The sequence below is a fragment of the Peromyscus californicus genome, unplaced genomic scaffold (assembly GCF_007827085.1).
Source record: "Peromyscus californicus insignis strain IS unplaced genomic scaffold, ASM782708v3 Scaffold_6__1_contigs__length_162567912, whole genome shotgun sequence".
Taxonomy (NCBI): Eukaryota; Metazoa; Chordata; class Mammalia; order Rodentia; family Cricetidae; genus Peromyscus; species Peromyscus californicus.
This window is the reverse complement of record NW_026294584.1, coordinates 98,857,326-98,881,259: the sequence shown is the minus strand read 5'-3', so window position 1 is coordinate 98,881,259 and position 23,934 is coordinate 98,857,326. Positions and strand designations below refer to the sequence as shown.

Sequence of the window (23,934 nt, the reverse complement as noted above, 5' to 3'; positions counted from 1 at the left end):
ATAGCAGTTACAGAACAATTCCATCGTCACAGTGATACTACAGACTGTGGTTGGTAAAGAGCCTGCTGGATATTGCAGGGAGTGTTTAGTGCATTCAGCTTATACTTTAAGCATTCACCTTGTGCCACACATTGTACTTGATGCTAAGGAAATTTTGATGACCCAAACCCCTGCCTTCCTGATGTTCCCACTTTAAAGAGGGAGGCAGATAAAATCCACATGGTCTCATAATGAATGATGCTGTATGCTAAAGTGCTATGAATGCAAAAAAATAGGTAACCTGGACTTGTCTGTGAAGGTTGGCGAGTTGCCTTGAAGACTGTAAGGCTAATTAAGCAAGGGTTTCAAAAAAAAAAAAAAAGCCTAGATGAGAAAAAGCACTGTTAGCAAGAGTGTGACACTTTCACATCTTACATGTTTTGATTTTTTGTAGGACTAGGGTTGAATCCCAGCCTTTGGGCCTTCTAGGCAAACATTCTCCCTACCACTAGACTGCATCATTTAAAGCATGACATTTCAAGGAATTGAAAGCCAGCAGGTTGAGTCTGGACTACAAGGCTTTATGTGTTATGCCAGGGATTTCAAGACTTTGTCCCTGGAGTTTTGGGGAGTCAATAAAATGTTTTAAAGGAGATGTTTATGATTAGATTTATATTTCAGCAAGATAACAAGTAGTGTAGATAACTGTGCTAGTAGGGCAAGATTAGAGCATTCTGAATAAATGAGGGACACTAATTAGAGGGTTGTTGCAATACTGTCAGGCAAAAAGTTTCTAGAATAAGGAAATGAGCAGGGTGCGATGGCATATGCTTTTTAATTCCAGCATTTAGAGCAGTGGTTCTCAACCTTCCTAATGCTGTGACTCCCAACCAGAAAGTTATTTCGTTGCTACTTCATAACTAATTTTTCTACTCTTAGGAATTGTAATGTAAATGCAAGGTATCTGATATTCAACCCCCCCAAAGGGGTCAAGACCCACAGGTTGAGAGTCACTGATTTAGAGGCAAGGGCAAGCGGGTCTCTTGAATTCCAGGCTAGCCTAGTCTCCATAGAACATGGAAGTATTGATGGGACTAGGGAGAAGTAGGCTGCTTCAAGTGATGTTTGTCATGCCAGGGACAGTGTTGACAGACTGGTAACATGGTGCTGTGAATGAGTTCACCAGGACAAAAAGGCCGAAGTAGAAAGTTTAGGCTCTCCAGTGGGAGGCTCTTTTGGCATTGTCTCAGTGCCATGGAATCTTCTCTGGTGGGATCCTTGGGTGTTTCTTTTTTCGTGACTGGTTATCTCTGCAGGACAGGTATGGGTCACTCAGGGTCAAATTTCTGATGGTCTGGTGTGCTCATTAAAGAGTGGAGACAGTGGTGTTAGCATTGCCCTGAGACAGACTGCAGGAGGGCTTGTTAAGCTAGCTCTTTCTGAAGGCAGCAGGGGCTTTGCTTTGAGGCCCAAACAGCCTTGCTCTGAGATTAGAATGGCTTGGCACAACCACCCATCCCAGAACAGCACTGACACTTAGAAAGCAGAATCATCACTCTTAGTAATGGATTGTTTGTGAAGGGTAGTGTCCAGGTGTTAGCTTGTGCTCGTCTTGAGATGTGGCCAGGTCAGCTTTGAGCTGGTGATGATGAATTGGCTGGATGGGTGCTAAGAAAGATTAGAGAAGTGGTCTGGGCCAGAAATTTTAGGTACTACATTATCTACATCTAGACCATAATGAAGCTATACTTTTGAATTAGGTCTTCTAACTTACTTTGTTCTGACTTCTTATTTGAATAACTATGAATATTTAAATTTGTTTCTTTAGGCCTAAAGGAGGAATTCTTAAATTAGCTTGCTTTATAACTCTTACCATCCCTAATATGAGAAAATTGTTTTCCTGGTTTACAGTGACCTGTATAATTCTAGTAGAAAAATAATGCTTCTTAGAGCTTGGGGCATCTTTCTCCTTCCCTGGAGGTTTTGTTTTGTTTTTGAGACAGGGTCTCACTATGCATCCTTGGCTGGCCTGGAACTTGCTACGTTGATCAAGCTGGCTTTGAACTGTGACTGCCTCTGCTTCTGTGACTACACCTCTGTAAGGTGTAGTCCTCACATCCAGTCCTGCTTTTTCTTTTCTTGTATCAGTTACTTACATTAGAGAATATGGGAAGGTGGAGACGCCCACTTTTAGTTAGTTTTTCTTTTCTTGTATCAGTTACTTACATTAGAGAATATAGGAAGGTGGAGACGCCCACTTTTAGTTAGTTTGTTTTATGAAGTTGGGAATTGCGAATCCTGATCTTGGTGCATGTTAGGCAAACTCTGCCTCTGAGCTATAGCCCTCCTCCCCCAGGTCCACTCCTCCACACACACACACAGGCTTTGACTTTGTGGCCCTGGTTGTTCTGAAACTCCCTATGTAGTAGACTGGGCTAGCCTTGAACTCAGAGATTCACCTGCTTTTGCCTTCCAAGTGCTGAGATTGAAGGTGTGTGCCGCTACGCCCCACTCCTCCAGGTTTTTTAAGATGTGTTCATTGTGTAGTACTCAATTCCTCTGTCATCTATCTCTTGCTAAGTAGTAAGATTTTTGTAATAATAAGTTTGTTTTATGTGTGTGTATGTATGTGGTGTAGTGTTTGTGTGCACATATGCATGTGTGTATGGGTACATAGGGATTGCTTTCCACCTTATTTATTTAATTTGACCAGCCTGATCTATACATAGTGATCTTTATAGAGATCCACCTGCCTCTGCCTCCAGAGTGTTGGGATTAAAGGTGTGTACCACCACACCTTCCATCTTAAGTTTTGAGACAGGATCTGCCACTGAACTTGTACCTCACTGGACTAGGTTAGGCTGGCCCACCAGCAAGTTCCAGGGATCTTCTTGTCTTCCTCCAACAGAGCAGGGGCTGAGGATTGAATGCAGATGGACTTGGTTTTCCCCTTTTATGTTGGGATTGAACTCAGGTCACCAGGCTTTACAGGTGGAACCAGCTCTGTTTCCTGAGCGCCCCCCCCCCCCCCCTGCTCTCTAAAGACTTGGTTGAAGAGTGAGTGATTCAGAGCCTCTGCGACTCTGCTCCTTTGTTTTCCTGCTGGACCTGTGGATCTTTCAGCTTACAAGATTTCAAACACCTGTCCTTGAAGCTTGCATTTGGAAGGAAAATATTTTTGGGAGACTGTAATGTTCATGGGTTGTTGCACTAGAGATTCTTGGTTTTTGACTTTTAACCGAGTCATGAACCCAGCTTGCAAACTTTTCTAAGTTTCCTGTCAGCCCCTCCTCCCTCTACTCTTACCCTCCAACTTCCATCTAGTGCTCAGCATCTCTTCTGATAGCAGGTGGCCATGTTTTCAGAAGAGAGAACACATGGTCAGAGCCTTTCGCCTGGTCTGAGGTATTCCATTCCATTTGTATGGAAGGTGCTGGATTGAATATTTTCTATGCCCTGGAACAGATAAGTTGCATAGAAATGTTTCTCTAATGTTTGAGCCATACCAGAAGCAAAATTACGGTGTTTCCAGGTTCCTCTCAGGTGTGGTCTATATACATACTCATGTTTCTTGGGTTAGTTTTGATAATTTGTGATTTTCCTAGAAAGTCCTTCATTTCAGCAATGGCTCTAGTTCATTAGAATGGAGTGCTGTAGTTTTCTTTATTTTTTGTGGCAATTTTCATTTCTCATTTTTAGTTTTGTGTACTTTTCTTTTGATTTGCCACTGTAGAGGTTTATTTACTTTTCATCTGAGGAAACAGCTCTTGGAAAGCTCATTTTTTTCTGTTTGAGGTTGTTAACAGTGCTACTGCTCTAAACATAGATGTTATTGTGTGGGCATGTGAGTTCATTTCTCTTGGGTATAATCTGATGGTGGAATTGCTGGACATTTGGCAATTGTCTTTAGCCATTTAAGGGCCTGCCAGATTGTTTTCCAGTGTGGCTGTGCCACTTTACATTCTTACTAGCACTGTATGAGACTTCCTGTTCACCATGTCTGACTAATGGTGAACATATTTTCTTGTGCTTATTGATTTACTCTATAGAACTGTCCATTTTGAGCTCTTGCCCTTTCTTTATTTGGGCTGTTTCCTGTTGGGTTTTCAATTAGAAACTCGGGGCCTTTCCTGTGTTACTTGACCTCTCAGCTAAAGTAATAACTAGGCCGAATCCTGCTTAGCTTCCAGGACGAGCAGAGATCGGACAAGTGCAGGGTGGTATGATACAAACTACTGGGGACCTTTATCTGTTTCCACAATCAGATGGCTTTCCTAATGCTGAGGTGTATGAATTCTATATAATTTTACCTATTTTAGTACACTTTTTAGATTTATTTATTTTTATTTTATGTGTATGAATGTTTGCTGCTGTGTATATCTGCACCACTTGTGTGTTTGGTGCCTGTGAAGTGAGAAGACTGGGTCAGATCCCTTGACTGGAGGGAGTTATAGGTGATTGGGAGCCTTCATGTGAGTGCTGGGAACTGAACACTGGGTCCTCTGCAAGAGCAGCCAGTGCTTTTAACCACCGAGCCATCTCTCCAGCCCCTATATATTTATTTATTTAGAAGCAAGGTCTCTCTGTGTAGTCCTGGGTGTCTTGGAACTCACTATGTGGACCAGACTGACTTTGAACTCATGGCGAAACAAATTAGATACACAGTTTGCAAAGACTGCAGATATTTTCTCCCATTCCTAGTGTTCTTTTTCTTCCTCCTCTCCTCTGTTTCTGTCCCTTCCCCTTCCCTCTGCTGTCTGGTCCCTCTTGTCTTTTCTCTCTCTTTTTGCCCTGTGCTCGATAGTGCACTAAGGATCTCAGAGTGTCAGGCAAGTGCTCTCCCTTGAGCATCACCTCGGCAGCTTCCCTTCTCACTTGGTGGCCTCCTTTGCTGTGTAGCTTCTCAGTGTGCTACCGTTCCGTCTCTTCAGTTTGTGCCCTGAGCTTGTGGTGTGATATGCAAGACATTGCCAAGACCAGAATCAAAGAGCTTTTCCCGATTTTCTTGTTTTATGACTTTAGTTTTTACATTAAAAAAATTCATTTTGAGTTATTTTTCTTGTGTAGTTGAAATTAAGAAATAATGACACCTAGCTTTTTCTTTCTTAAAATTGCTTAGACTGTGTGGGTCTTTTGTGGTTCCGGATGGATATTGGGATATTTTGGTTTTAAATTTTCATGAAGAATGCCACTGGAATTTGATAGAGATTCTATTGACTTTGTGTATTGCTTTGGGCAGTATGGACATGTTAACAATATTAATTCTTATAATCCCCAAACATGGCTGTCTTTTATTTGTGCTTTTTTCTTTTACCCTCTCTTGAGAGGGTCTCATTGTATAGCTTGGCTTGGCTGGAACTTAACTATATAGATCAGGCTGGTGTGTGCCATCATGCCTGGCTATTGGTGCTTTTTTCAATATTTTTCATTAGAATCTTATACTCTTTAGGATACAAGTCTTAAGTATTTACTTATATATCAACTGACTTTTTTGTTTTTCTGAGACAGTGTTTCTCTGTGTAATATCCTTGACTGTCTGGGAACTCACTTTGTAGATCAGGCTGGCCTGGAACTCACAGAGATCTACTGCCTCTGCATCTTAAATGCTGGAATTACAGGCATGTGCCACCATGCCCAGCTGACTTTTTGTTTGTTTGTTTGTGAGGTGGGGTCTGGAACTTGCTATTGCCCAGGCTGGCCTTGAACTCTAAGCCCTCCCTCTGCCAAAGCTGAGATTACTGGCTGCTGATTGATTTTTGATGCTATATTAATGAAACATTTTTCTCATTTCTTCTTTGGCTAGCTATTTGTATACACAAATGTAACTGATTTTGTGTGTGTGATATGTATATACATTTTCATGTATGTATGCATGCATGTATATATGCAAATGTATGGAGGCCAGTGGTCAGCTCTCCTCAGTTACTGTCTACCTTATTATTTAGTAAAAATTTTTTAGACTTATTTATTTTGTTTCTTATGTATGAATGCTTTGCTTGCATGTATATCTGTACATCTGGTGCCCACAGAGTTCAGAGAGGGTGTTGTAACTGGAGTTATAGATGGTTGTGAGCTGCCCTGTGGGTTCTGGGAACCAAACCTGCATCCTCTGCCCTAACAAGTGCTCTTTACTGTTGAGCCATCTCTCCAGTCCCCCACCTTTTAAGACAGTTTCTCACTGGGCCTGGAACTCACTGATTTAGCTAGACTGTCTGGCCAGTGAGATTTGGGGATGCCTTTCCATGCTCTAACCCCATCCCCATTCTGGGATCACAGATGTGTGGCTTTTACGTGGTGCTGAGGAACCTCAAATTAGGTACTCATGTTTTCATGGAAAGTACTTTACCAGCTGTGCCACTCCCCAGCCCTGTAACCGATCTTCTCATGTTGATTTTGCAGTTTTAGTGAGTTAGTTTATTCTAGCAACTTGTGTGGTGTGTATTTGTTTGTGTGTGTGTATGCACAAATGAATGTGTGTTTGTCTCTGTAGTTTTTGAGGGTGTGTATATATAAGATCATCTCAGCTGTCTTCCTTTCAATTTGTATGCCTCTTTCCTTTTCTTGACAACTCTGGTTAGGACTTCTACTTCTTTGTTGAATAGAACTGGCAAGAGAAGGCACCCTTGCCTTGTTCTGAATCCTTAGAGGAACTATTTTCTTTAGGTGTTTCATATTGAGTATGATATTTGAGTGGGCTTTTCACATCATGGACTTTATTCTAAGGTAGTTTTCTTCTATTCCTAGTTGTTTTTTGTTTGTTTTTTTTTTAAAATCATGAAACAGTGCTTGCCTTTGTCAAGGACTTTTCTATTTTAATTGAGGTGATCATGTGTCTTTTATCTTTCCTTCTGTTAATGTGATGTATTTATTATATTGATAAATTTTTCTGTGTGGATCATTCTTGTATTGCAGGAATAAATCCTGTTAGTCATGTCATATAATCCTCTTAATGTGTTGCTGGGTTTTGTTTGCTATTATTTTGTTGAGAATTTTTACATCAATATTCATTAGGGATATTAGTCTAAAGTTTTCTTTCCTTGAAGCATCCTTCCTTGTTCGGCTTTGGTGTCAAGACAATGGTGTCTTCATAGAATAATATAGCAGGATTCCTTCCACCTTTGGGGGATGGGGAGAGTTTTAGGATGACTTATGTTAATTCTTTAAATGTTTGGTAGAATTTTCCAGTGAAGCTATTTGATCCTAGATTTTTCTTTTGGGGTGATATTTCTGAGTAATTCATTTTCTTTGTTGTTGGTCTGCTCACATTTTAAAAAGTATTTGTTAGCCGGGCGGTGGTGGCGCACGCCTTTAATCCCAGCACTCGGGAGGCAGAGCCAGGCGGATCTCTGTGAGTTCGAGACCAGCCTGGTCTCCAAAGCGAGTTCCAGGAAAGGCGCAAAGCTACACAGAGAAACCCTGTCTCGAAAAAAACCAAAAAAAAAAAAAAAAAAAAAAAAGTATTTGTTGTTTTTTTAGGTTCTGTTTTTTTGTTTTTGTTTTTATTTTTGAGACAGGGTCTCTCTGTGTAGCCCTGGCTGGCCTGAAACTCACAGATCTGAATGCCTCTGCTGGGATTAACCGCATATACCACCACAGCCTGGCTCATTGTTTTTGAAATAGAGATTGCTTGTATAGTCCAGGCCAACCTTGAACTTGCAATCTTTCTTTGCCTCCTAAGTGATTATAAGTATTGATGGTAAACATTGTTTATTGAGTATACTTCAGGGAATCACAGAACTGGGCATTGACCATTATAGAGTACTACCTTCAGCTCACAGAGTGGCAATTTTTTTTTTCTTGCAGCATTGACTGAGGTTTGGGACTTGCATAATATGGGAGACAAGCTTCCTACCAGTGAGTCCACTGTGTGAGTCTGTGAGTGACCAGCTACGACCTGCTCCCACCTTTCAAAGGATTCTTGGTTGGAGGAGAGAGGAATGAGGAAATATTAGGTAGAAAGATAGACCTAGACCATGAGGAGAAAGACAGAGAGACATAGGATAGCTTAGGGAGGGCCTTGGGTCAATACCCAGCTGCCGCTCAGAGCTTTATTCAAAAGGGCTTTTTATAATATGCCAAGTGGAGAGGCAAAAGACCGTCCCCTTGCAAGATCAAAGCACAACCATACAGCCAAGTGTAGACCCTTCCAAACAGCTGGTAAACACGCCCCTGGCCAAATCATCCTATTCTGCAGCCCTGCTGGGTAAAAGCAAGCTCAGATTCTCTGACCCTGAGTAATTTTGGCTCCCACAGTCTACCACAGCTCCATTGCCCATTTTTCCTTTCTTTTACCTAGAGTTCCCATAATACATATGGAGTCAGGTTGATCATGTTTATAAGTCCCTTAGATTCTGTTGACTTTTATTTATTTTTGTACATTTTTCGCTGCTCAGATGTGGTTGTTTCAGATGAACTGACTTTTTTTCTGTTCAAGTCTACAGTTAAACCCTTCTAGTGAATTTTTTTCAATTCATTCAATTTATTTTTCATCCCCAAAATTTGTTACTTAAATTTTTTTATGTGTGTGCATGTACATGTGCATGTTTATGTATTTGTGGGTGCATGTGTGCATGCAGATTTGTGTGCCTGTGTGTGCCCCTGTGTGGAGTCAGAGGACAGACTTGCATGTTGTTCCTGTGAAAAGCTATCTACCTCCTTTAGGGCAGGGTCTCTTACTGGCTTGAAGCAGCTACTTTCCCCTCTTAATGTGGATAATAGAAATTGAATCCAGATCCTTGTGCTCACAAGGCAGGTTCTTTACTGACCGAGCTCCCTCTCCAACCCTCTAGGCTTTGTCACTTTTTAAAATCATTATGTCTCTGTTGATATTTTCATTTTGTTCTGACATTGTCTTCCTGACTTTAGTTGTTCACCTTAGCTTATTGGGCATGATTTAAAAAGTAGGTTTTAAAATTTTCTCTCTATGTGTGTGTGCGCGTACGCGCATGCGAAAGCATGAGTGCGCAAGCATGAGTGCACACACATTTGAGCACAGGTGACCGTGGAGGCCAGAAGAATGTGTGGAATCCCCAGGATCTGGAGCTACAGGTGATTGATTGTTAGCATCCTTCAACATATGGATGCTGGGAATTGAATTTAGGTCCATTGGAAGAATAGCAAGCACTCAACAGCTGAGCCAACTCTCCAGCTCTATTTAATCTCTTGCACTTGGTGTTTGTGTGCATATATGTGCCTTCACATGTTCACATTCTTGTGTGTGTAGGTCAGAGGACAATTTAGGAAAATCAGTTTCCTTCTTTACTATGTGGGTATGGGTACCAGGATTGAGCCATGTGTTGGTCAGGCTAACTGAAAGTGCCTTCACCTACTGAGTTATCTTACCACCTTATTTATTTAGAGAAGGGTATCATGTAGCCTAGGCTAGCTTCAAATCACTAGCTAAGGAAGACTTTGAACTCGTGTTTCTCTTGCTACCACATCCTGAGTACTGGGACTATAGGGCTGTATCACCACACTTGGGGTGTTTATATGGTGCTGGAGGTTGAACCCAGGGCTTTGTATATACTAGGCAAGCACTCTTCCAACTGAGCTACCTCTACAGTTTCTACTCTAATTTTTAGTGCCCTGTTTGTTATTTAGCCCTGCTGACTTTTGTTAATTTCTTGTAAACTCAAATTTGCACTAATTTTACAGCTTCTCTCCTCTTCCTTGTTAATTGGTAGTAGTTTAGCTGTTTTGCTTCTAGACAGAAATCAGTTATAAGAATTTAGATCTTTAAGATTCTCTTTCCTCCTGACTGATGCAGAGTTTTTGTTTGTTTTTTAACTTTCTTTTAATTTATTCTTTGTGTCTTTCACATAATGCATCTTGATCACCTTCATTTCCCATCTCTTCATATTCTCTCTGCCCTTGCAACCTCCCCCTAAAATAAAATTTAAAGAAAAAAATTTAAAAAAAAATAGGAAAAACCTTGTCATGGAAGCTGTAGTGTGACACAGTGAGTCACACAGTAAACCCTTTTGCTCATATATCTTTACTTGCAAGTGTTCATTGCAGAGTCATTGATCTGTTTTGAGGCCTCTGGTTTCTGCTACACTATCAGTGCTGGACCCTCACTGGGACTCCTCTTGGTTATCCTGCTGTTGCCCTGTGTTGTGGAGATCCTGTAGCTTTGGATCTGCAAGACTGGTCCCTTCACATCCTCCAGCAGATAACAGATGGGGTGGCTGTTGGGGTGGGCCAACTCATAACAACCCTGGTTCTGGGCCCGGGTAGTTGTAGGGTTGCTTAGCCTGCCAGCTCTCCCTTGTCCTCACCACCAGGGGGAGCTCTCCTGCATTGCCCTGGCTAGTTCACTCGTTACAGAGATGAGCTAGAGAAGGGGCCAGTTCTCCTGCTTTCACGCCCTCAGGGTCTGCTCTTCCACACCTACACCTTCAGGCCCATCTCTACCGTGTTGTCCAGGTGAGATGCAGGGGCCACTCTCTGAGTGCTGTAGCTGGTAAGGGAGAGGGTCAGAACCCTTGCCCACCACAGGAGGCAGGGATGGGGGGCAGCTTTCTCTCGCCCTTACCATCACATGGCAGACGGGTGCGGCCAGCTATCCCACTCTCACACCCTCAGGGCCAGCCCATCCATGCCTCTGCCATCATCAGGGTTAGCTCTCCTGTGCTGCCCAGGTGAGGAACAGGACCCACTTTGAGCTGGTAAAGAGGAGGGTAAGTTTGTCTGTTGTCCTTGTCTGTTGCAGGCAGTGAGACGCGAGGAGTAAGGGGGGTATTTCTCCCCCACTCACACTGCCTCATGACAGATGAGTAGTGGGGACAGCTCTCCTACACTCCTCTGCCAATAGGGTTGGCTCTATTGTGCTGCCCAGGTGAGGTGCGGGGCCTACTCTCCTGAGTGCTGCAGTTGGTGTGGGGCAGGAGCAGCTCTCCTGATCTTACGACCTCAGGCTCTAGGGGTGGGAATCTCTTCCTCTATATGCCACCCTATGACAGATGAGGGGTGGAGCTAGATCTCTAATGCTCACTCCCTGGGCAGCTAACCTGTGCCCCTGCCCCCCAACAGAGTCAGCGCAACTGTGCTTCCCAGACAAGGTACAGGGTCTGCTTTCCTGAGTGTTGCAGCTGGTAAAGGGGAGAGTCCCTCAACAGCTGGAGTAGTAGGGGCAAAGGGGGAGGGCATCTTTCCCTGCTCCCACCACCACACCACAGATGAGGGAGGCAGTACCAGTTACGTCCCTCTCACTCCCTCAGGGCTGGCTCACCTGCACCCCTGTCTACAGGGTCAGTTCTACTGTGCTGCCCAGGCGAGGCACAGGGCCAGTTCTCACGAGTGCTGCAGGGGGTGAGGGGTGAGGGGAGGGGACATCTTTCCCGCAGGCCACCACATGGCAGACAAGAGGAGTGTGACCTGCCCATGCCTCTGCAAACAGGGTCAGTTCTATTGTGCTGCCCAGGTGAGATATAGGACCCTCTCTCCTGAGTGTTGCAGCCAGTGAGGGGCAGGACCAGCTCTATACAGCCCTATCCTCTCTGCCTTTGGTGGTATCAGGAGCCTCAGACATCAACACAGACCGTAGCTATATCAGTGCCATGAACACAGACATGGGCCTCAGCAGCAGCCCAGGCCCAGACATCACCATGGCCCTGGGTGGCAATCAAATGGATCTCTGAGTTTGAGGCCAGCCTGGATTACCAAGCGAGTTCCAGTACAGCCAGGGCTACACAGTGAAATTCTGTTTTGAAAAATGAAAATAAAACAAAAAGATTAAGTAAAATGTTTTGGTATGCTTATTTTTTTCTTTTATTTTTGAGATTATAATACAATCACATCATTTCTCTCCTTTCCTTCCTCCAGATCCTCCCATATACCCCTCCTTGGGCTCTTTCAAATTCATGACCTCTTTTTTATTTAATTATTACTGCATATATGTGTGCACGTACACACACACATTTATATATCTTTCCATATAACCTGTTCTAAAAGGTTTTTATTGAACAAGTTTATAAGTGATTTTTGGGTGTTTTCTGGGGGTTTGCAGATGAATGCTGATAAGATAAAAAAAAAAACAGTCAAAACAGTTAAAGGAATTCTTCCTATGTATAGGTCTGAGGGAGGGGGAGGATATGTTTTAATTATAAACATTGCTTATTATCTTGTTGGGGAAGTTTTATCAAAAGTCCTGGTTTATAGCTGAGGAAAGAACTTTAAGTGATTAAAATAGGTCACCTTATATTTTGGCCTGAAGCATGGTTTTGTTGAGATATGTCTCAGAAAAGGTAAATTCCTCTACACAGGTGATCCTCACAGTGGTTTTGGTTTTGTTGTTGTTTCTTCTCTTTTTTCAATTGCGTTCAAATTCTGGTCCCTGAGCCAGTGAGGCATTTGAACCTGGAGGAAGTGGGCATGTCTTGGTGGTGGCATTCCCTTCCAACATCCCCTTAAATTTCCTTGTTTCTTTTCATGCTATACGCTGATTTAAGCTCCTGATATTAGAGTTAATTTCATTGCTGTAAGAACAGTAAGATTAGAAAATAGACAATTTGCATTTTTTCCTACTTGCTTTTACTGTAGGTATAGAAGATTTAGGAACTGGAAATGTTTAGTGAAAAGTTGTGTTTGGGCCTAACTGGTTAACCTTAAGGCCTCGATTAATTTTAGGTGAACATAAATAACAATTTGAATAGTGATTAAGAAGAGAGAGAGAGTCTGTTGTGTGAACTTTTGCTGGGGAGACGTGAATAAACATTTAATGACCCCAGATAGGGGAGTCATTGATAAACCAGAGTAACTATTCCAAGTCCAGCTTTGTGAGCAAATGCATTTATTGAGCTTACAGGAGGAGCATGAGATCAGAGAGGGTCATATGAAGAGTACTCAAGGCCCTTAAGAAGGAGTACACTCAGGTGTACTTTGGGTATTCTCTTATTTTAATTGTTAGATTAGGTCATATATATTTTTCCTACTGCACATGTCCCTTCCCATAATGCATCTGATTTGATTCATATGCATGCCCAATTATACATAGGCTCCTTCAATAAACTGCATTCGGCATTTAAAAAAAAAGATCTTGAAGATAAAGATTTATAAATTATATATCTATTTAAAACCTTAAAAAAATTATACATAGGCATAAGATTATAAATAGCCATTTTCCAAAAAAATTCACTGGAACAACATGGTTTGTCTTAGTGTACATGCACCCCAAACCAGTTCAGGCCAGATTATCCTTTCTCTTCTTTCTGTCCAGATACATTGGAATTATTCTTGAAATGGTCTAAATTTGATTGTTGTTGTGTCAGAGAAACTATGCTATTGTTCACAGTGAAGTGTACATGAAGCCCAATGTAGGTGGAGAGTGAGGGGTTCTGAGGTTGTTAGCTACATTGTTTGGAGAGGGATTTGTGTGTATAGTACATGCACGTGAAGGAACTAGGCTGTCAAGTGCATTATTACAAGGGTGTATGTGTACATAATCCAAACTAAATAGGGTCCCAAGCCACTAAATAAACTTTTTCCTATGTTTACCTGCCTTATAATGCCTTTCCCTACAGGAAGGTCAACAGGCCCAGTCTTGAGAGTCTTTTGTGGGTAGTTACAGCTGCTTCTGATGAAGCTGGTAATGCTGTTATGCTTAGAGAATAGTATTTTATAGCAACATGAAAGCATTTTATGGAGTGAAAAGTGTATTTGAGTATGGTTAATTTTGTATTGTACAGTCCCAGCATTACTCAGCTTAAGTATGCTTTGATTTTCAGGTTGTTCCACTGACTTGCCATGTGTGGCAGGAGTCCTCATATCAAGACAATTCTAGAGCAGAGTTTTCCAACCCCAGTACAGTGCCACTGGAAACAACAGTCCAATGGGGTCCTGGGGAGGATCAGGTACGTCTGCAGCAAACTCTTTCTTTTTACCAGCAGCAGAGAAATGCTATAATATGAAGAATGTGAAAATGTGAATTACTTTACTATTTCAGTGTTCTAATAGGGCTACATAATTTTATGTAGAACAGAAAGCTTATCCCTGCTTTTTTGATCTCAATAGTCTACATTCTTTGAAAGTATTGTAAAGTGTTTTTTGTGTATGTGCATTATCTCATGGGATATTTAACATACAAGTTGAGACATTATGGTCATTTCCTGACCATAAATAGAATATTTTAAAAGGAAAGGTGTCTATTTCCTTTTTTCTTTCTTTCTTTTTTATTTTTTAGACAAGGTTTTTCTGTGTAGCCCTGACTGTCCTGGAACTTGCTCTGTAGACCAGGCTGGCCTCAAACTCACTCCTGCCTCTTCCTCCTGAGTGCTGGGATTAAAGATGTGAGCCACCACTGCCCAGCTATCTATTTCCATTTTTAAACAGCTAAGTTTATTGATTTATACTTTCTATTTATATATTTATAATTTATATTTATATATATTCTATATAAATAAAATATAGAAAAGTGAACTGTTTTAGTTATACAGTTTGTCAGATGAGCTTTGAAAGATAGTTATGTAAATATCACTATGCTTGAGACATATAGCATTGCTATTATAGACAGAAGTTTCTGAATGCTATTTAATCCTTGCCTTCTCCAGTCCCTTATCTTAAATCAAGCACCCTATAGTTGGTATCTCTGCTTTGCCTTTTTAGAATTATAGTGTGTGGACTTCTAAAATCTGATTTCTTTCCTTCTGAAATTAGCCCATGTTGCATGTATCAACTCTTTAAATTTTCATTGTTTTTGAGTAAACATGACTTCATTTCTGTTAAGTAAATACCTAGGAAGAGATCAGCTAAATTATATTATAATGGTATATTTAACTTTACAAGAATATGCTAAATTGTTTTGTGAAGTACCTGTCCCATTTTGTCCAGGGAATGCTGTAGCTTTAGGTTTGGAAATATTTGTTCAGTTTTTTGGTTTGTTTGTTTTTGCTTTTTTTAAATAACCACATTATGGATTTGTCATGCAGTACCAAATGTATTAATTTAACAGTGAGAACTTAAAATATAACACAAGTGTCCTGACTACTTGGTACTAGGAGATGGGAGTGATTGGAAGTGGTCTAGAAGGAGGTTAATGTAGTAGAAGAACGTAGAAGGAACAACTTCCTTTTTTTCCACTCTGGTGAGAATATTGTTAAATATGCTGAGTAGACAGTAGTCTAAGTGTAAATGTGTTGACTCAGTTAGTGACTGAGCATCTTTTCCTTTAAAATTGTTTCAGATAGCAGAATCTTGGCCTCATCTTCCTCAAGAAAGGGATTCTCCCCAAGCCTTGGATACATCCCCGAGCGGGATTGATGTGAGACTAGAGGAAACAAAAGCAATAAATTTCCCCTCTCTGGAGAAAGGTGAATTGGCTCAGTCAGAACGTCCAGTCATGGAACCAAAGCTAGATCTCTTCTGTTCTTCATTGCTAGGTAATGCCTATGTATTTTTTTTAATCTTTTATTTTATTTCATGTGTATGAGTGTTTTACCTGCATGTATGTTTGTGCACCATTTTTGTGTCTGGTGCCCATGGCAGCCAGAAGAGGATGTCTGACTCCCAGGATCTGGAATTATGGGTGTTGGGATTCAAACCCAGATCCTCTTGAAGGGCAGCCAGTGCTCTTAACCACCAAGCTTTCTCTCCAGCCCCAATGCCTCTTTGTCTAACCAGAGGTAATAGTTTATATTTCTAAAAACTATGTGTGGGGGTGTGCAGGGTGGGGAGGTGGGGAGGTGAGGGTGTGTGTGGGGGCACTTCTAGCCTTGTTCCCAACTAAATCCATTTTAGTTGAGGATCTCTGTAGAGCTATACTAAAAAAAAAATAGCTGGTTCTGTTTTTTCACACTGGCTGGTTGGCTTAGCTGTATTAAATATGTATTTTACTATGCTCCATTATTCATAGAAGGCTAAAAGGAGATCATTCCCATTCTAATGGATATGTGTAGCAGAAGTTTTTCTGTGTCTCTCCCGGTCCACAGCTGCTCAGATCCAAGTAAACACACAGAGGCTTATATTAATTAAAACTGCTTGGCCATTAGCTCAGGCTAACTACTGACTAGCTCTTACACTTAAATTCCTAGAATTCTCCTTGTCTCCTTATCCCACCTATACTTCCTGCCAATCAGCGTTTTATTAAACCAGTGTACAAAGGCATTATTATTCCACAGCAGGTATGTGTCCTTAGTCTTCCATAGCACAGCTGCTTTTGGGAAAATCACGTATTATCTTTGATTGGTGTTCCCTCATCAGTGGAGACTCAATGTTTCCTGAAAAATAAGTGTCTCTTAATAATAAGTTTGCTTTCTATTGCTTTGATCAAGATCATGATGAAAAACAACTTAGGGAGGATTTAGCTTACATATCCCAGATCCTAGCCCATAGAGAGAACCCAAGGCAGGGCCTCACAGGATCTGGAACAGAAACCAGGGAGGAACACTGTTTAATGGCTTGTTCCCTTTGGCTTGCTCAGCCTGCTTTCCTTTTTTCTTTCTTTCTTTTTTTTTTTTTTTTTCCCGGCATGCCTTTTTTTTTTTTTTTTTTTTTTTTAAATACAACCAGGACCACCTGCCTACAGTTGGCACCACCCACAGTGGGCTCAGCCCTTCCATGTCAATCATTGATCATGAAAATGCCTCACAGACTTGCCTACAAGGCATCTGATGGAGGCGGTTTCTCAATTAAGATTCTATTTTCCCAGATATGTCTAGATTTGTATATATTTACCTTATTTGATTCTTAGAGTCATGCTAAGCCATTGTTATCCTCAGCTTTGAGAACAAAACAATTAAGATGAAGAAATTGAGTCATTTCTTTGAGATAGGTTTTACTGGTTTTTGTTTGTTTGTTTGTTAGTGTAGAATGACTTTCTTAGCTCTCTGCAAAGATAAACTTCAAGTACCTTTCAAATCAAGGAATTTAACCATAAAGATGGTTTTATAGAATTTTGTAGAGAAGCAGACTAGGACCCAGTTGAGCTTATTCTTTTCAAAACAAGTTAATGTGCAAGCCAGGATGCCAGTGCAGTGTTACTTGATGGGGATTGTTAAAGTCAATTGTAGGCTTCCCTCTGGAGAAAGGTGTTGACCTCTGTGGTAGTTTGAATATAATTGGCCCCCAAAAACCCATAGGGAGTGACACTATTAGGAGGTATGACTTTGTTGGGGTAGGTATGGCCTTGTTGGAAGAAATGTGTCACTGTGTAGGGTGCTCTTTGAGGTCTCATATAGGCTCAAGCCATGCCAGTGTCTTTCACTTCCTGTTGCCTACAAGATGTAGGACTCTCAGCTACTTCTCCAGCACCATGTTTACCTGCATGCTGCCATGTCTCACCATGATGATAATGGACTGAATCTCTGAACTGTAAACCACCCAATTAAATGTTTTCCTTTCTAAGAGTTGCCATAGTCTCTTCACATGTATGTGAAAGAATTGCATGTGTCTTTTCACAGCAATAGAAACCCTAAAACAGGAGTTGTTACTAGGGACTAGGGTATTGTTGTGATAAGCCTGACCTTGTTTTTGTTTGAAGGAATATGGGCCTTGGAACTGTGGATTAGAGAAGCAGTTGAATGGTTTAAGTACTGCTTAATGGGTCATCCTAGTAGGAATATGGAAGACAGTGGTGCTGAGTGTGATCTGAACTGTGGGTACCTGGCTCAAGAGGTTTCAGAGAAGAATGTTAGTATGGGGCCCAGAGACCAGTCTTGTGATATTTTGGTGAATGTGGGTGCTTTTTGCCCTTGTCTGAGTCTGCCTGAGGATAAAGTGAAGAGATTTTGATTAATTTCATTGACAGAGGAAATCTCATAACAGCCTAGTATAGACTCTCATGTAGTTATTCAGTGGTTACTCTAATGAAGATTTATAATGAAAAAGAGCAAGCTGAGTAGGGTAAAATACAAAACATAAAATTTGAGGAGAAAAGGAGCTCCAGGAAGTGGAATGGAGCTAAATCCTGTGTTCAAGGATATAGATTAAGAAATGAAATAAGCATGGTGGTGACGCATGCCTTTAATCCCAGCACTCGGGAGGCAGAGCCAGAGCCAGGCGGATCTCTGTGAGTTCGAGGCCAGCCTGGTCTACAAAGTGAGTTCCAGGAAAGGAGCAAAGCTACACAGAGAAACCCTGTCTCGAAAAACCAAAAAAAAAAATAGAAAGAAAGAAATGGAATAAAGGGAGTAGTGAGCTCAGGGGAAGATCCCACCCAGCTAAACTTCCAATTTGTGAAAAGGAATTAAAGAAAAGCTTAGAGCTGGATGTGGTGGCGCACGCCTTTAATCCCAGCACTCGGGAGGCAGAGCCAGGTGGATCTCTGTGAGTTCGAGGCCAGCCTGGTCTACAAAGTGAGTTTCAGGAAAGGAGCAAAGCTACACAGAGAAACCCTGTCTCAAAAAACCAAAAAAAAGAAAGAAGGAAAGAAATGGAATAAAAGGAGTGGTGAGCTCAGGGAAGATCCCACCCAGCTAAACTTCCAATTTGTGAAAAGGAATTAAAGAAAAGCTTAGAGCTGGATGTGGTGGTGCAAGCCTTAATCTCAACACTCCAGAGGCAGAGGCTGGTGGATCTCTGAGTTTGAGGCCAGCCTGGTCTACACAGCAAATTCCAGAATAGCCAAGCTTAGGCAGTGAAGAATACCATTGAAAACAGAAAGCTGGTGAAGATGTAATTGAAAGGTCTCTGAGTTTAAGGCCATCGTGGTCTACAGATCCAGTTTCAGGACAGCTAGACTTAGGCAGTGAAGGAAACCATTGAAAACAGAAAGCTGGTGAAGTTGTTATAATTGAACAAGGGGGTCCTGTTCTAGCCCCAGCAAGCAGCAGAACTTGGTATCTTCAGCTATGTGGCTCTGGCTTTAGAGTCAAGGATAGAAGAAAGGGGTTATGGAATTGGCCCCTGTGCCTAAGGAGAGCTCCTGAGGCCAGGCATGTGTCAGGGATGTCCTTGAATGGAGGCCCAGAGAGGCCACTGTGTGAAGCTGTGAAGTTGTGATGTTGAAGCCTGGATTGTTTGTAGTCAGAGCTCTGTCAGTTTATCAAAACTGCATTTATCAATACTAAAACTCTGAGCCTCCGAAGTTGCATCCAAAACCTGTTTATCCTATACCAGGAAATCTGTGAATGAGGCACACCTGTCTGTACTTTTAACAGGAAACTTAACTAATGAGCTACAAAGGTGCTTGTAGCCTTGGGGTTGGGGGTGGGGAGAGCTGTTAAAGTGGCAAGTCTGTCAGTACCCTAGTCATCAAATGCCATCAAGTCTGAGAAGGATACATTTAAGCAGAAGTGAGACAGCTTTCCAGCTACCTAAGCAGCAATCCCAGGTTTCTCCTTGGTCGTTGGGGACAAAAGTCCCAAGGCTGTACCCGTCTTCAGCTGCCAAGTCCAGAAGCTCTGACAGACTTTCCTGTGGGAAAGACCTACCTTGTCTTGGCAAAGTGGGGCAGTCGATTCCCCAGTGTTCTGTTGTCCACAGTCTAGACAGGATCTTAGTAGTGGTTTAAAGTTCAAAGCATTTTATTTGTTTGTTTGTTTGTTTATTTATTTATTTATTTTCCCTGTGTGACTGGCTTTGTTACATTTAAAGCAAGCTTCCAGGTGGAAATTCTTCTGCAGTCATCCTTCTTCTTGGAGGAGAGACAGGATGCAGCCAGGAGCTGCCCTGTCTCTTTCATGAGAAGCTTTTTTATTAAAATGCCATATTCTCAGACCTCTGAAGCGTTTGAGGATCAGGGGAACAAAATCTTTTAGGTATATCTAAACGAGGCAACTGTTGTTTAGGCTTAACTTAAGCTAAATCTGAACATACCAAATTAGCTACAGCTTGCCAATGTTAGTAAAAGCAAGGTTAGAAGGAATATTTCAGTCTCTAGTTTTCAGCTGTGGTCTAAGAGATAATCCTAAGGCAAAAGCCAAGTTTTAACAGTAAAGATTTCTGTAAGTTCTGGAACCTGGTTAGGGATAACTGATTTTCAATTTTATTATTTATTTTTCATACTATTTTATGTGTATGGGTGTTTTGCCTGCATGTGTGTTTGTGCACCACCCGAGTGACAAAGGGTGTCAGATACCCTGGGACTGGAGTTACAGATGATTGTAAGTTACCATGGGGCGCTGGGAATCAAACTTAGGTCCTCTGGATAGCAGCAGCCAGTGCTCTTAACCACTGTGCCAGCTCTCCAGCCCCAGATAACTAATTTTAAAAAAGATTACCAGATCCTTTAAATGCTCAGTGTACCTAGTTAATTGAAAATAATTTCTTGTACCCACCGAAGTCCTTTGTGGTGTAAGCCCCAGATTCTTTTTCAAAACTTTGTTGATTCTTCTAGTGGTGAAGATCAGCTGCTTTGAAGGTTCAAAAATGATTTTCTAAGTCAGTGCCAAAGATGAACCATATTACATTTTCTCTGATATTAAAAAGTTTTTCTGTGTGTGTGTTTTCAAATGTATACTGTGCGTGTGCATGCCAGAGGTCAACCTCAGGTATTGTTCCTTAGGAGCTATCCATTTTCTTTTTTGAGACAGGGTCACTCACTGGCCTGAAACTCACTGATGTGACTGGCTCGCTGCCATGTGAGTCAGTACCTGCCCATTTTCACCTCTCCAACATTGGACTTGCTAGTGTGCAACACCATGCCTAATTTTTTTGTTTGTTTCGTTGTTTTGTTTTTCGAGACAGGGTTTCTCTGTGTAGTTTTGGTGCCTGTCCTGGATCTCGCTCTGTAGCCCAGGCTGGCCTCAAACTCACAGAGATCTACCTGGCTCTGCCTTCTGAGTGCTGGGATTAAAGGTGTGCGCCACCACCACCGCCTAGCCATGTCTAACTTTTTTACATCAGTTCATGGAATTGACCTCAGGTTTTCATGCTTGAGCAAAAGTACTTTATTGACTAAAATTTTATTTTGAAAGTTACTATCCAGTTCTTATTTTTAACCAATTCAGTAAATAGTTTTAATTTGAATACCCACTAAGAGTAGCTGATACTTTGCTTGTCGTTGAGGATATATCTGTGATAAAGCAGCTTTGTGGAGTTTTAGAGGAATCAAGCAAGTGTGCAGAATTCAGAGCAGTGAGAGCATTAAGGCCCCAAGTGAGGGACTATAAAGCCCTGTGAACAAAAATTCTTTGTGAGAATTCCAGGGTGAAGGCTGGTGCCAGGGCAGAGTCCTCACTGTGTACATAGTTGAAATCAAGAAAGTGTGCTGTAGTAATTATTAAGTTCATGTTGCAAAAGCAGTTTAGTTTTAGCAACATATCACTAAAGCCAGTTTTAGTAGACTGCTGTTTTTATTTCTATGAATATTTAATTTTTGTTTTATAATTGTTTAAGTGCTATAGGGAATAAGGATTTTATACTAGTTTTTTATATATTTAATGACATAAGAATTACTTAAGCACTTGGGAGGGAGAGGCAGAGGCAGGTGAATCTCTGAGTTTTCGGCCATGCTGATCTATATAGAGAATTCCAGGATAGCTAAGGCTTACATAGAGACACTCTGTCTCAAAAAACCAAAAATTAAAACTCTCCTCCCTGAACCATCACCACCACCACCAACAACAAAGAATTACTTAAGATGGAAGGAGACCATGGTGTTTTTTTCTTTAAAGCAAGTTTTCATACTCTTTAGGTAGCATGCCTATTTTATTTTATTTATTTATTTTTTAATTTTTTTTATTTATTTATTATGTATACAGTATTCTACCTGCATGTGTCCCTGCAGGCCAGAAGAGGGCACCAGATCTCATTACAGATAGTTGTGAGCCACCATGTGGTTGCTGGGAATTGAACTCAGGACCTCTAAGAAGAGCAGTCGGTGCTCTTAACCACTGAGCCATCTCTCCAGCCCCCGCATACCTATTTTATATATTTCAGAACTAGAACTCCAAAGAGTTTTTGTTTTTGTGATATCTTCTCATAGTAGAGCTTAAACAGATTATTTAAGGAATGTTTATTTAAAACTGGCCACACTGTTACTTGTATATTAACATTGTACATAGTTTTCTAGACAGCTATTTTGTAAAACAAAAATATATTTTAAAAGGCAGGTCTTGTTTTAATATTATTTTGAATATAATTTTGATCCTCATCACCTAAGAGCCCTTGACTTTGATATAATGGTATACGTTTTTATATTAAGATTGAGGGGCCGGCAAGATGACTTAGTAGGCAAAGGCATCTGCTGCCAAACCTGATCTAAGTTTGATCCCTGAGACCTATATAATGGAAGGAGAGAAATGATTACTGCAAGTTGTCTCCTGATCGCCATTTGAGCATTATGGCATGGTCACATCTACCCACCCACCTAACCACTCACATACAATAAAAATGTAATAAAAAGAGACATGCTTTAATTATCAACAAACACCTAAATTATATAGTAATTTGCAAAGAAGTCAGAATTCTGGCATTTACCCTTACATATGAAATTATTTAATAATATTAAATTTTGTAATCATGTTCCCTCACCTATAAGGTAGCTTTAGTAAATGGTACTTATTCTTAAAGTTATCATGGATTAATGAAGTACTGTATGCTAAATGCTTGGGCTTTTTCAGGTGCCACAGATGGTTGCTGCTGTTGTAATTATTATTGTAATGGTTGTAGAATCTTCCAGGTGGTAGCATGTTTAGATGCTTTAAAGTATTGTAATTGTATGAGTACGCCAAACACTGCACTTCTTGAATGCTCAGCTTTTTTACATTTGAAATTTTGCAGTCATACAGGATGACTTTGCTGGTTCAGATTTGCCTTTGCTGACATGTTTAACACAAGACCAGGAATTTGAGTCTGATTCCTTGTTTCAACAAAGTGAACAAGAATTTGCACCTTTGAGGTAGGGTGATTCATTTTTTTTGCCTTCCAAACTTTCTACTCTTATTGTAAGTTGCTATTAGTATTAATGGCTTCAAGCTAAAGTGGGATTGGAAGTAGGGGTTAGGTATTCCTGTCCCATTTTGGTATTAAATTGGTGCAGTGTTTTGCATGCAGATATGTACCAGGTGACTGCAGTTCATTTAGAAATGATGCATGGTTTGTGTAGCACTTTAGGCATACTTTAGGCATACTCAGTACCCTGAGTTTCCTTATTCTAAATCTCTCTATTTGTTGCCACTGTCCTTCTCCTCCATCCTGCCTTAATTCTGCAAAGAAAGCAGTCATTTCTCGGATGCTGATTGGTCTGTATTTTCATTTTGCTCAGCTGTTATTAAATCAGTCTTGTTAGCTTTCTTTATATTATGTGCAAATATCAAGTAAGATTTTTATAATAAGTTTCAAATGATGTCTTTTAGAACATTCAAAATGGAAGGACGTTCTGTAATTCTTCAAAAACATACTTAGAATTGTCCAAGGCTTTGTTTTCTGTTAGAACGGCAAGAAAACTCTACCTTAAACTCAAAACTCTAGATATTTAGAAAGTAAACTTGTATACCCTCTGTCATTATACTATGTATTACTTTAGAATCACATTGCAGAGTTCTCTGTTAACATTAGATTATCAAAGTGATTAAGCTATGTAGTATTTTGGGAGTAGACCGTAAGCATAATAAACTGACCAGTAAGCAGAGAAATGCAAGTTAGATGAATATAATTCATAGTAGGTAGCATGTGTTTAAAATAGTAAACCTTATTAAAATGTTATTTCAGACTTTTAAACTTTTTTTTGTAATATTCAGATTGATTGTTTTAGAGAATGTCGAGGCAATATCAGGTTCACTAGTTGCAAAATTTTCTTTGTTTAATCTTTAACTGCCTTGTAGGAATTGAAGATTAGAACTTTTTTGTTTGTTGGTTGGTTTGTTTTGTTTTTGTTTTTTGAGACAGGGTTTCTCTATGTAGCCTTGGCTGTCCTGAAATTGACCAGAATGGCCTTGAATTCTGCCTCCCGAGTGCTGGGATTAAAGGCATGCACCACCACCGCTTGGCAAAAAAGCACTTTCAAGTAAACCTGATTTTAGTGAACTGGGTTTGTAGTTTTTTGTTAGTATTTAAAAATTAAAGTATTCAGGCGCTAAT

The 23,934-nt window shown here is 40.7% G+C and overlaps 1 protein-coding gene across 5 annotated transcripts in view; it reads left to right on the top strand.

The window, feature by feature from the left end:
• Positions 1-23,934, top strand: part of Alms1 (ALMS1 centrosome and basal body associated protein) — a 119,938-nt gene that overhangs the window by 1,485 nt on the left and 94,519 nt on the right. For all 5 annotated transcript variants that reach the window (XM_052719711.1, XM_052719710.1, XM_052719708.1 and 2 more), the window contains exons 2-4: positions 13,704-13,829; positions 15,158-15,353; positions 22,636-22,753. In XM_052719711.1, coding sequence (XP_052575671.1) covers positions 13,704-13,829; positions 15,158-15,353; positions 22,636-22,753 — 440 coding nt within the window. The remainder of the gene's footprint in view (positions 1-13,703; positions 13,830-15,157; positions 15,354-22,635; positions 22,754-23,934) is intronic.